Genomic DNA, 12,068 nt, shown 5'->3' with positions numbered 1-12,068 from the left:
ATTATATACACACATACATACAGACACATGGACTTAGTGGCAGGTAAGACTGAAGTAGGCGCCTCTTCCGAAGCCCCAGGCCAGGGCAGGACTGGAAACACATTTCCTAGGGCTTTGCAAAGCCCCTTCTCTAGATAGATCTTAAATGGTCCCAACAAAAATACAAAAAAAAAAAAAAAAAAAAGATCATCAACTTGAAGAGAAGAAAAACCACCTCCCCAAAACAACCAAACCCCCCAAAAGAAACACCGCGGAGAGGAGTGGGAGCATCTTCCCGCGCCGTCCTCCCTGCCCCGGCGAGCGGCAGCCACCGTTTGGTTTGAGTAAGGCACAGTTCGAGAGCGGTGCTAATAATCGAGGACGGGCAGCTACCTCTGCGCTCCGGCACCCCCACGGCTCTGCCGAATCCCGGCGGGCACGGAGCCGGCTCTGGCAGCCCCGGGAGGACGGGAATTGGGGGGAGGGGGGTGGGGGGGGTCTGCGGGGAGGTGGCGGGTCTCAGTGTCCTGGCGAGCTGTGGTTGGTGAGCAGCAGCCCCTCGCGCTGGGCGTGCTCGAGGACGGCGGTGTAGCAGAAGTAATACTGCTCGGGGGTCTGGATGCTGAAGGCGCGCTGGGTCCGCATGCGCAGCACCGTCTGGTAGATGTTCAACGTGCCCACGTCCTGCAGCTGCGACAGGCAGATGTCCAGAGCGCAAAAGGTACCTCGGGGACAACGACGGGGACGGCGTCAGCCACCCAAGAGCCATCGCTGCCCCTCGCGAGAAGCCCAGTGGGGCAGTGGTGGTCCTCGGGACCCCCACCCCACCTCCCGATGGCTGCAGAAAGTCCTGAGGACACCCCGGTCAAGCACCTTGCAAACACTCCACAGGTCCAAGGGGATGGACCTCCTCCTCCTCCTCCAAGGGGGAAGGCTCGACTTGTGTCCACCCCCACCATCAAGACCCCCGCCCCAGCAGCAGGGTTACCCCGTTACCTGTCCTGCCGATGCCAGCGCTGCAGTGCACCACGACCGGGGGTCCCCCGGGGTGACCCTTGAAGCGAGGGCCCAGGGCACTGACTGCCACCCTCTGCTGCTGCTTCACGGCCCCCAAAAAGTCGATGAGGGTGGCTGCGGAGGAGGGGACGCCGTAATCTGGCCAGCTCAGGTACTGGAAGTGGGACACTAGCCGCCGCTCCTTGGTCTGGGGGAAAGCAGTGGGGTGAGACCCCCTGCCCCGGGCCACCAAGGAGCCCCGGTGCTCCTGTGCCATGCCCCCCAGGCAGCTGCAGTCACGCACCTCCGAGCTGTGGATCTCCAGGATGGTTTTCTTGTAATGGTTGAGGTTCTCCACACCCAGGTTGGTGATGGTCAGGGCCCCAAAGCACACCTGGAAATCCTTCTCCAGGGGCCAGTACTGGCCGCACTTTCTCCTGCCTCCCTCCTCCAGCCTGGAAGCAGGAGAAGGACAAGCTGGTGACATCCTCCTCACCCTGGCTGGGCACACGTCCTGTGCCACCCAGCCTTGGGCCCTCGGGGGTCCCTTGGGGACCAAACGGTCCATCCCTGATGTGATGTCCCCACCCTGCAGGGCTCTGGCTGGCACCACAGCCACAGGGTCACCGCAGAGAGCACAAAACACTCTTTTTGCAAAGCAAACCAGGGCTGTGCCCCGCCACGAGCACTCACCGGGTCGTCATTACGATCACCAGGACGTTTTGCTCCCACACCATGCGCCAGAAGTCACCGTAGGTGTTTTCCAGAGGCCCTGCGGGGAACAGCCCACCCATCAGCCCAAAACCCCATGGATTTGGGCAAGCCCCTTCACCCAGCGGCCTCTGCCAGCCCCTTTCACCCTCCCTGGGCAACCACAGCCCCTTCCCACGGACTGACCCCAGCATGGATCCACCAGCCCTGCCTGGAGCTGCCCCCAATTGCCCCTCGCCAGCACCGAATTCCTACGGCACCGATCCCCTCCCTCTGCTCCCTTCTGCTTCATCCCTGGGCAGACAGGGCAAAGCCAGGGGCTGGGTTAGGGGCAGGAGACGGGGTGGGGGGACACAAAGCCAGGGGCTGGGTTGGGGGCAGGAGGTGGGGGTTGCCACTGCCACTGCTCAGCCCAGGACCCTGTTTGCGGGAGGTGGCTGAAGGAAGATGGACACATTCGCTCTCTCCTGGGAGAAACTCTGCTCCCTCCCAGCTGGGAACCAGGAGAGGAGTAAATACACCCCGAGAGGGGGGGACCTGCTGGGCAGGGGCCGTACCCTGAGTCCCGATGTAGGCGTTTCTCTGCTTGTAGCCGTCCATGAAGCTCGCGTTGATGTAGTCGGTGAGCTACAGGGGGGGAGAGAAAAGCAGGCGCAGCGTGAGGTCTCCGGAGCCCCCTCCGGGACGGCTGCATCGGCTTCACGTGGGAGCCCGAGCTCCCATCCCAGGCTGGCTCACCTCTGGGCGGCTGTACGGCTTCGCCAGCTTGACACGCGTTTGGTCCAGGCAGGGCACGTCTCCGTACCGGTTTTTCTCCTGGTTGTAGGGGGCCCTGGGAGGAAGGAGAAAGGGGGAAAAGGGATGTTTTTCCAGGTGGGAAGGAAAAGGCAGCATTCCCTCCCTCTGTACAAGCCTCTGGCGCCCGTAGCCCAGGCTCTGCACCCATCAGCCGGCCAAAGCCTCGGGCAGAGGAGCCCTGGCCAGGTCCTCGTCCCGCTGTCCCCTTCAGGGCTCCCTCCTACCCCCGAGAGCTACCGGAGCTGCAAAGGTGTCCCGGAGCATCGCTAGGCAGGAGATGGCCATCGCTAACCCAAAGTCCTGCAACCCAAAGGGGTGGCCAGGCTGCCAGCGAGCAGCAGCAGCGTGGGGAAACGGGGACCCGGCTTTTTTGGAGCAAGACAGGGGACCCGGTTCCTTCCCCCTCCAGACTCACAAAGAGCAGACGAAGGTGCCAGCCGGGCTCCTGCGTCGAATATCTTCGTACTCTTCGTAGATGCCCCGTTTCTGCTTGTGGCTGACGTGATCCAGCAGCTCCTGGAGGGTGAGGGACTTGGGCCCGGGAACGTGGACAGAGCCGTTATCTTTGGGGGCCACCAGCGGCACCAGGATGAGCTCATCCAGGGGGTCGGGGTGCCCGTTCTGCTGGGGCAGGAACCGGCAGTTCCAGCTCAGAGGGTCCAGTTTGAGGGACCCCCCGAGGTATTCGGGGAGGCACTCCCGGGGCAGGTGCTCCTTCAGCTCTGACATTTTCACCATCTGCACCTGCAGGAGGAAGAGGAGAAGCGAGGGTGACTCCTGGAAGGATGGAGAGGGTTCACTAGGGATGGGGACAGGGATGCCAGCGGGCTGGCACAGTCCCGATGGAGCCTGGAGATTCCCCCCAACAGCATGGGGGGTCTCTTCCCTTCCTCCCCTGCCCTGGGGAGGGCACCCAGGTGAACGTACCCCCCACGTACCCCACACTGATACCCAGCTCCAAATTTCCAAACGGGCAAAGACTGGCCCAGGGAGACAAAAGGCTGGAAACGAGCTCGATCAGCAGCACCGCTGATGCTGAGGGGATTTTTTGGGGGGCTACTTTTGGCCTTGCCAAGACAGGCCCTGAGCACAGGTATTTATTTAAGTTTCCCTTTTCTCCTGGGTGCTCAGCAGGTTTCCTTTCCTTTCGACCCTCTGCCATCGCCGCCGCTGCCAGCAGCCTGACCGCAGAGGAAGAAACGGCAGAGGATTTCAAAAGGGAGTCGAGAGGTTTGCCAAAAACACCAAAACAGGTCAGCCCCTACGAAAAAGGCTGAGAAAACCTTCATTTCCCGTGGATTCGGGCTCAGCACCTTCCAAAAACACCCTCAGCCCTCCCCTGCCAAGGGTCCCGTTGCCAGGGGGGACCTGCACTCACCCGCTCCCGCAGCTTCTCCTTCAGCAGGAGGCTGATGATGGAGTAGGGCACGCGAAACCACATGGGCGCTCCCACGATGAAAACCTTCTTGAGCCGAGCCGGGAAGGCACCCTGCGAGCAGGAGGGGGTCAGATCCACCCCGCTGGAGACGAACCAGCCCCTCTCCGCGCTCTGCCGGGCGTTTTGGGACACATCCTGGCAGAGGTGATGGCCGGCAAAGGGACCCCGAGGTGGCAACGCCACATCCGAACGGTGCCTCGCGCACGGCCCCGCTTATTTTTATGCTCCGATACGGAAAAGAATTATCCCCTTGGAATTAGGTGGGCAGAGAGTTTGGCTCTGTGGGGAGGGGGGTGAAGCCTGGGAGCTGGGATTTGTGCGGAGAACACACCCCGGCCAATATTTACTGTTATTTCTTTTTTTTCTTTTCCGGAGAAGGGAGGAGGCACGAAATGCCAGGCCGGTTAAAAAATAATTTGCATCTGTTTTCCCAAAAGCGCTGCCGGCAGCTGCAAGAGGAATCCGGCATGGGGACAGCTGATCCCCTCCCACCCACGGGACGCACCGGGGTCCAGCCTGGCATGATCCCAACATCTTCCCGAGGTCCTGCAGGGCTGGAGCTGGTGCTCCTCGGCAGAGAGGCGGTCAGCATGGCTCAGCATGCAAATTTATGCCAAAAATCACAGGATTTCGTGTACTCGGCGAGCGAGTGGCCACCGTGACATCCCTGGACACTGGGGGTTGTTACCTTCAGCAGGTTGAGGATCTTCTTGCTGAGGTCCAGCTCGAAGTTGGTGTACTGCGAACCCGCCATGTCGTAGATGAACACCAGCCCGTTCCTCTGCGTTTCAAAGCTGAGCGAAGGGAAAGAGCGACGTCAACCCCGCAACATCCCACCGCTCGGCTCCCGCCCGAGCAGCTCTGCCCCACGCTAACCTCATCTTCAACTCACTGACCTCCCCCAAAAAAATCCCCTCCTGCGCTTCCAGAAGGACCCACGGAGCTAAAACTCGCTTCTGCATCTCCCAGCTGCTCCACCGCCTCTTCCTAAAACCCTTATTTAAGCCTGGCTCGTGTCTTCAGCCCGGCTCAGCTGTGCCACCCGTGATGGGTACGTTCAGAAACGGAAAGAGGGATGAATGGGGCGTCCGGGCTTTGTATTTTTGGCAGGGCTCACGTTACGTCTGGCCGGCGGCGGGGCTGCAGGAATCAGGGGCTTTGCTAAACTGAAACCTGGACGCGGGCAGGGAAAGGCTGCAAAGTTCAGGGCTCGGCGGATTTGATTCCCTTTCCGAACGCCTCCACGGGGATGAGCGGCTCGAGCACAAACCAGAGGAAGACAGGGAATGTCGAGGCACGGGGAGCTGTGACCCCTTCCTCTTCCCTAACCGGAGATGGGGCACTCGGGGACACGCAGACAGACCCAGCCACCCAATGTCATCCTCAGGAATTCACGTTCACGGCGCGTCTTTTCCCCGCGAAGCCTTCCAGAGGCGTTTCAGCAAAACCTCAGCAGGCAGCAGCATCTCCCCTCACCCCTGGCAGGGAAAGGGGCTTCCCGGGGACCTGCCACTGGTAGCCACAGTAGCCCGGCTCACCTCTCCACTGCTCGGTCCAGCAGGTAGAAGAGTGCTTGGAGCACCACGTGCTGCACGCTCTTGCTGGGGTGATGCAGCTTGGCCGTGAAGAGGGCGATGGAGGCTCCCGAGGGGTCCCGCACGCTCTGGCGAGGAAACGGGGTCAGGTTCCCGCAGCACCCGAGGATGCTCACGCGGAGCGGAGCCAGGATGAGCTGCCCAGTTGGGGTAATTCGGGGAGAGGGACACACGACACCCCCCCACCTACCAGAATGGTGAACTTGCCACTGAGCAGCTCCGAGCGCAGCGGCTCCTCATGCGGCTTCAGCTTCACGATGCCCTCCTTCAGCCGTGTCTCCTACGGGCAGGGAGCCAGCGTGACGGCCGGCACGGGCACCCCAGCCCTCCACCCACCACCACGTCCCCGCGGGGCACCACGGCCCTCCAAGGGAAGCCCCACCGGGGAAACCTCTGCTCCACAGCCCCCCGTTTTCCAGCAAAGGATTGCAACTGGCTGCAGCAGTGTAACCCCCAGCACAGGGAACAGCAGCTTTGCAAAACCAGGATGGGAAAGGTATAGATGGACATATATCCTTTATACAGGGGGGGATGCTCCACTGGGAGGGCACCCTCTGAGCACGCACACTGCTCTCAGCGGAGGGGATTGGGGTCGGCGAGATCTCCATGGTGACCCGCTTCGGCTGAAAAAGGATTTTCCAGCTGGATAAAACCCGTAAGGGAGGGTGGGGGAAGACAAAAAAGCAAAGGGAGGGTCTTCTATGGGAGCAGAGATCTTGCGCGGAGCAGGAAGCCCTCGGCCAGGGGAGGATGGCCCCGGCCCCGCTCGCTTACCCGGTAGGAGTGGAAGAGCTCGATGGCCCGCAGGACATCGAACTTGCGGGCCATGAGGAACTTGACCGCCACGTTCCAGGAAAGCGGGGACACATTGTACTGGCCTGTCCACTTGTTGATCTCCTCCAGGAACTGCTTGGTCGCCTGTGGGAGAGATCAGGGGCGTGTGGTGAGATGGGAGGAGGAGGAGGAGGAGGAGGAGAACTTGAGGAGCATCCCTGGTCACCGCGGGAGCTGTACAGTCCTGGGTGTGTGGGCAGGTCCCGAGCACGGCTCGGCAAACCCAGCAGCTCCTTGGGGAGCTCTGTGGGAGCAAGTTGTAGGAGCGCTGGCAGAGGAAAACTGGCCTTGGGGCTGGGGGAGGCTCGTGGAAGGGAGAAGGGGAGTGAAAAGAGGATTTTATCGGCGGCAAACTCCCGTTCAGACACAGCCCATCAGCCGGCAGCGGCCTCCCAGGGCTGGAGCTCCGTGTGAAGGCACGTAATGAGCAAGACCGGCACTGATGGCTGATGCTTCGACATGCTGCAGGACCCACGTGGACCAGCTCACCCAGTAAGGCCAGTTCCACACAGCCGCAGAAGACCAGAGAACGGAACCAGCTCCGCTTTCTGCTGCATATTGACCCCCTTGTCCCATACGGGCACCCCAAGGGAGACAGGGCAGCATGACCCAGCCTTCCACCACGCACCTCTCAAACGATGTGGGTAGTATGGAGGGGGTCCCCAAAATGCTCTGCTCCCACCCAGGCACACCCCAAAACTGGGGTTTTCCATCTGCATGAGAACAGAGGAGGAGGAGGAGGGAGGTGAGTGCAGAAGGCTGGCTCCCAGAGCAGGGAGCACGGGCAGGCGGCGGTGTTGGATGGCAGGCGGCGGCACGGAGTTACTGGGAGTTATTGAGCCAGAAAAGCTCGTCAGCGTTAATGACTTCCGACGAGAGGAAGCGAAGGGCCGGGGTTTATCAGCAGCGCGAGGCTTGGCAGGGGCAGTGAGCCCCTCTCGTGGGATGAGCCGAAGGAGCCCAGCTCATCCGACGGGTCTCTCCGCAGCCCGTCTGGCATCGCGGCAGGCATTTTTGGAAGGGGAACTGGCTCACCCGGCTGCTGGCAGCTGCTACGGGCCAGCCCGGATGCCCAGCACACTGCAGCCACAAGCTCCCGAACTCGGCGTGGGAGTCCCGCAGAGCAGCCGGGTGAGCACCAGCCAGGAGGGAACTTGTGGAATTGGGTGGATCTGCTGCCAACAGCGCTGGGAGGAACATGAAAGCGGATTTCGGTAGCCCAGCTCCAAGTCCTGGCAAAAAGCCCCTTGAAGCACCACGAGCCCCCCCGGCGCAGCGGTGTGCCACGGTCAACTGGCTGCAGGTTGGCAGCCGGATGTGTCCCCCCATCTCTGCGATTGCTGGGGGCAAGGGACCGGAGGGGAGCAAAGGAGAGGGGGGTTAGACACCCCCCTGCCTCGCATTCCCACCTCCCAGCCAGTAGCCAGCGGAGCTTTTCCTGAGAGCTCCACTTAAGACACACCTTTATCCCCACATCTTCACCTCCGACAGCCTCTGCTTTGCCAAAACAAAAGCAACTCTTTCATGGCCCAAATTCCTAATCATTTCTCCTCTGTTGAAGAGGAACGGGAAAATAAATGGGAAAATACAGGAACCACCTTCAGCTTTAAGACAATGCGTAAGTCCGCGTGTACATATATACAAACATATCCTATCCATCAGCTAAGATGGGGAACCTTGCCGGCACCACAACTTGAGACAAGAAAAATGCCCCGAGATGACGGGAAGGATGTCCCAAGATGACGGGAAGGATGCCCTGAGGGACAAGGTAGCAGCAGGGACAGGATGCAATGAGCAGTTCAGGTCTCCTTCCTCGACATCTAACCCATGGCACTTCATGCGATCCCGTCTCCAGCACCCATCGTGAGGGAGGCTGCGTATTTTTGCAATGGAGAAGACCCATGAGAGCAAGTGCTGGCTTTGCAGGGTGGCTCAGCCATGAATTCCAGCTTTCCCCTGCCTTCTCCGGGGGCAAAACGAAATCCCAAACTTACCAGTGCTGACACTCAACAACAGTTACCGAGCTGAGCTTTGATACCAGCTGTAGCTCTGCCCCCCAGCACGCTCCGCTGGGTCTCCTCATGGTTTCTGGCCCTGATCCTACATGGATTTACAGGGGTGTTGAGCCGAGCATGGCAGGGATCACTCTGCAGGCTGGAAACGAAGCCCGTGGGCCGGAGCCGCGGTAAGAAGCCCCATTGCTGCAAGCGACAGCAGTGCCGTGAGCAAAACAGTCTGCGGCCGGGCATTGGGAACAACGCTGATCTTCGGAGCGCTGGCATCAGGGAAGCCACCGCCGCAGGAACACGGGGCTCTTCAAACCCTCCTCCCTCGGGCTGCGCCGGCAGTAAACCCACCCTCTCCTTCTTCAGCCTGGGGAGAAATAACTCCTGCAAAAGCCACAGCCGGGCTGAAAACCCCCAAAGCAAAATCAGTTTGGCTCCTCTGGTCCCTCTGGGATAGCCTGGGGAGGGAGCTGCGGAGATCCCAAGGTGCAGGAGATGTGCGGAGGTTGGCAGGGAGAGGCGAGGGGTGAAGCCCCCTCACTCCTCCATCCCGCGGCCAGCAGGGACTGGTCAGAGAAGCAGCAACTCCTGCTTGGTGCTGGTAACAGGGGAGACCAGAGCAAGCGGAGGAAAGCCCAACGGTCCCAAGAAAGATGAAGCAGTGGTGGGAAGGGGACCTGGAAGGGGATGTCCCAGCCCCAACCAACCCTTCTCCATGCAAAAGAGAGAAACTTCCACTATTTTGGCTTCTGAGCCACCCAGGGCAGCCTTCCCCCACCCCAGTCTGCTGATTCAAACCTAGAGCCGTTATTGCACGTATCCCTTCATCTTCTCCATCCGACGGTCACGGACAAACCAAACATCTCGGACCCCAATCCCAGGCTGTCACCTGGAGGAGCCCAGCCACGGCTCTCCCTGCAAACCGACCCCTCCTTGCCAGAGCAGGGTCTTCTAAAACCCCATTTTAGAAGGGTTTCCTTGCGACGCAGGGGAAACACAAAGCACAGGCACCTGCGGGGACACAGGGCACAAACAACCCCCCTGCTCCAGGAGGTTTTTATTACCCTGGAGATAGCAGGAGCTATCCTCCATTCCCAGGAGCAGCACTGATAAGAAGAGGGAGGTGTGGTGGAAGAGAAAGCCTGGGAGAGCTGTGTTTCCCGAGCACCAGCATGGGCTGCGGGATGGACTCCTCCAGCTGCAGGCGAGCACTCCCTGCGAGGCACGGGGGGTTTTGGGAATCCGAGGTCTCCATATCCACCCTCCTCAAGCCCTCCTGTAGAAACGAAGGATGTTTTAAAGAAGAAAAACCCAACGACCATACAGAAAACCGACTGTCCAGTCCCTTTCGCCTTCACATCGCAGCCCTCCGAGTAGCCGACGAGCATCGCCATGGGGCAGACAGTAGCTGGACGTGGCTCAGGGCATGGATACAGCCCCGGGTGGGCACCCAGCCCCGCGTGGGCATCCTCAGGGATGAGGACGAAGCCGAAGCAGAGGAGAACCAGAGGTTGCTCTCGCCACCCGACGCGCCCCGGCTGGGTTATCGGCCCCGCTCCCCGAGCAGAGCAACATCCTCCCACGGTGACGCAAGGCCGGCAGAGGAAGCCGGGACGTCATGGGAGGCCTGGGGCGTGGGAAGCGCGTGCACACGCATCCCCACGCCAGCCTGCCCACGGGGGGAGGCGCGCCAGGATGGGCCGCCGGTGCCTTGTTGGGGGACGCGAGCCAGTTTTGGGGGTGCCTGGCTCCAGCTCCATGCTGACGCCCCCTCTGCTCGCCCTGGCACCCATGACACAAGCCCCACAAAGGCCTTTGGGGTGCGCGCTGTGCCGCCAGCGCCGCGGAGAGGGGGCTGCGTGGATGGGGGGGGCTTTGCAGATGGAGCTTTCCTTGGGGAAAAACAGCCCCGCTGGGAAAACCAGCGCTGGTAATGGGGGTAGGCAAAAAATGGGGTGGATGGGGTGGGGGGGTGGGGGCAGCGCATGGGGTCCTGCCCGGCCGGGGGAGCGGCGCGGCCCGGCCGCGGGGAAGGGGAGCCCGGCGGGGACCTACCTGCTCCTCCTCGGCGCTCAGCTCCGCGGCCATGCTGCGCGGCGCGGCCCCGCTGCTCCCGGCGGGCCGGGCCGTGCCGGGCCGTGCCGACCGGTGCCGAGCCGGGCTAGGCGGCGGGCGCCCCGCCGGAGCCCATCCCCGGGGGCCGGCGGCGCTGCGGGCACCGGCCCCTCCCGGCCGCCGCAGGCTCGGCGAAGGCGGCTCCGCCCCGGGATCCTCGCTGAAAGTGCCGAAAAATTCAAAATAAATCAAAAAAAAAATACTATATATACACATATATTTCTCTCGCAGCCCCCCGGGAAGTTTCGCTCGCCCCGGGGAAGCCGGGCTGGGCCGGGCTGAGCTCTCCGCGCCGCTCCGCTCTGCCCCGGCGGGGGCGGCGGCAGGAAGCGCCCGCAGCCCCCTCCCCTCCCCTGCCCTGCCCTGCCCGCCCCGCGGCTCGGCCGGCCCCGGCGGCAGGGAGGGACGGAGGGAGGCGGGCGGGCGGGCGGCCAGGGGAAGGCGGGGGACAGGAAGCCCTTCCCGGCGGGGGGGGGGGGCGGGGGGCGCCGCCGCCGCTGCTCGGGCCGGCAGCTGCCGGGATGGAGCTGATGGAGGCGCCGGCGGAGCCCTGCCTCTCCCGTCCCCTCCCCGCCCCGGGCTGCCTCGGCTCGGCTCTGCCGGGAGGGCGTCGCGTTCGCCGGCGTCCCCCAGCTCCGGTTACCGCTGCCGCCGCTAAAATGGTGGCAGGGAGCCCTGCCCGGCATCCCCCGACACCGCCTGCCGCGGAGGGGAGGGCGAGCCGGGAGGGGAGGAAGGGGCAGCGCGGGGAAAAGGGCTCCTGAAGCCCCCCGGGGCTCTGCCTTTGGGCCTGGGGCATCTTTGACTCCAGGCTTCCGAGGGATCTTCCAGGAAACCCAAAGGCTCCGCTGTGTATTTGTTGAGCCCACCACCAAGCAAAGCTCCCCGGGACCCCAAATCAGTCCGTTTTTCATTCTGCACCCCCAAACTGCACGAGCAGGGATGTCAGGACGGGAGCGGTCAGCCCGCGCCGAGATGGGCTCCCCGAGGGCATCGCCTCTCCCACCGGCCTTCCCGGCAGCGCCGTCCTCCCTTGCCGGTACTTCTGCCTCGCAGCCTTCCCCCGTGGGCAGGAGGGGCAGGCGTGCGGCTCGGAGCCCGGGATTTCCAGCCCTGTCTTTGCTCTCCCTCCTCTGCAATCCCTAACTGGCATTTCCCGGCTGGGCACAGGTGTCAGCGCCCGGATGGAGAGCCCCGATGCTCCACCGGGAAGGAGCGGGGGGCCCTAGGGATCGGGGCCCTGTGCTGCACAGCAGCAACCCCCACCAAAAAGGCAGGCCCTGGGACAAGAGGACATTTTGTTCAGCTGAGGACTGCATCGGCAACGTGCTCGCAGCCAGAGCCTTTGTACCGAACTTGGAAAAAATGGAAAAAAAGGCAGAGGGAAGGGGCTGAGCCCTGAGCTGGACGTGGGCTCGAGGGCTGGCTGGCTGTCCTCCAGAGCCCCAGGTCATGTCTACAGGTTGAGCTGCCTGCTCAGCTCTCCTGCCCCAGACTAAATTTTAAGCCCCTGGGAGGGTGACCCCTCATCGGTCACTGCCAAAGCTGCCGCCTGTTCCAGTTGGGAGCAGAGGCGGGGAACAGCTGGGAGCAGGA

At 62.3% G+C, this 12,068-nt stretch overlaps 1 protein-coding gene across 1 annotated transcript; it reads right to left on the bottom strand.

Annotated features, from left to right (window-relative positions):
* Positions 1-497: 497 nt before the first annotated feature.
* PTPN9 (protein tyrosine phosphatase non-receptor type 9) lies at positions 498-10,447 on the bottom strand. Its single transcript, XM_086620059.1, has 13 exons — positions 10,413-10,447; positions 6,292-6,435; positions 5,708-5,797; positions 5,461-5,585; positions 4,611-4,716; positions 3,863-3,973; positions 2,900-3,228; positions 2,425-2,518; positions 2,244-2,313; positions 1,669-1,747; positions 1,280-1,430; positions 976-1,183; positions 498-704 (listed from the first exon to the last, which is right to left on the bottom strand). Exons 1-13 carry the CDS (start codon positions 10,443-10,445, stop codon positions 499-501), a joined length of 1,746 nt encoding a protein of 581 aa, XP_086476185.1. The 5' UTR covers positions 10,446-10,447; the 3' UTR covers position 498.
* Between the last annotated feature and the right edge of the window lie 1,621 nt (positions 10,448-12,068).

The sequence above is a fragment of the Tauraco erythrolophus genome, chromosome 14 (genome assembly GCF_009769465.1).
Source record: "Tauraco erythrolophus isolate bTauEry1 chromosome 14, bTauEry1.pri, whole genome shotgun sequence".
In the NCBI taxonomy this organism is placed as follows: domain Eukaryota; kingdom Metazoa; phylum Chordata; class Aves; order Musophagiformes; family Musophagidae; genus Tauraco; species Tauraco erythrolophus.
The sequence above is the reverse complement of the archived record's forward strand: the minus strand, read 5'-3'. Positions and strand labels throughout refer to the sequence as shown.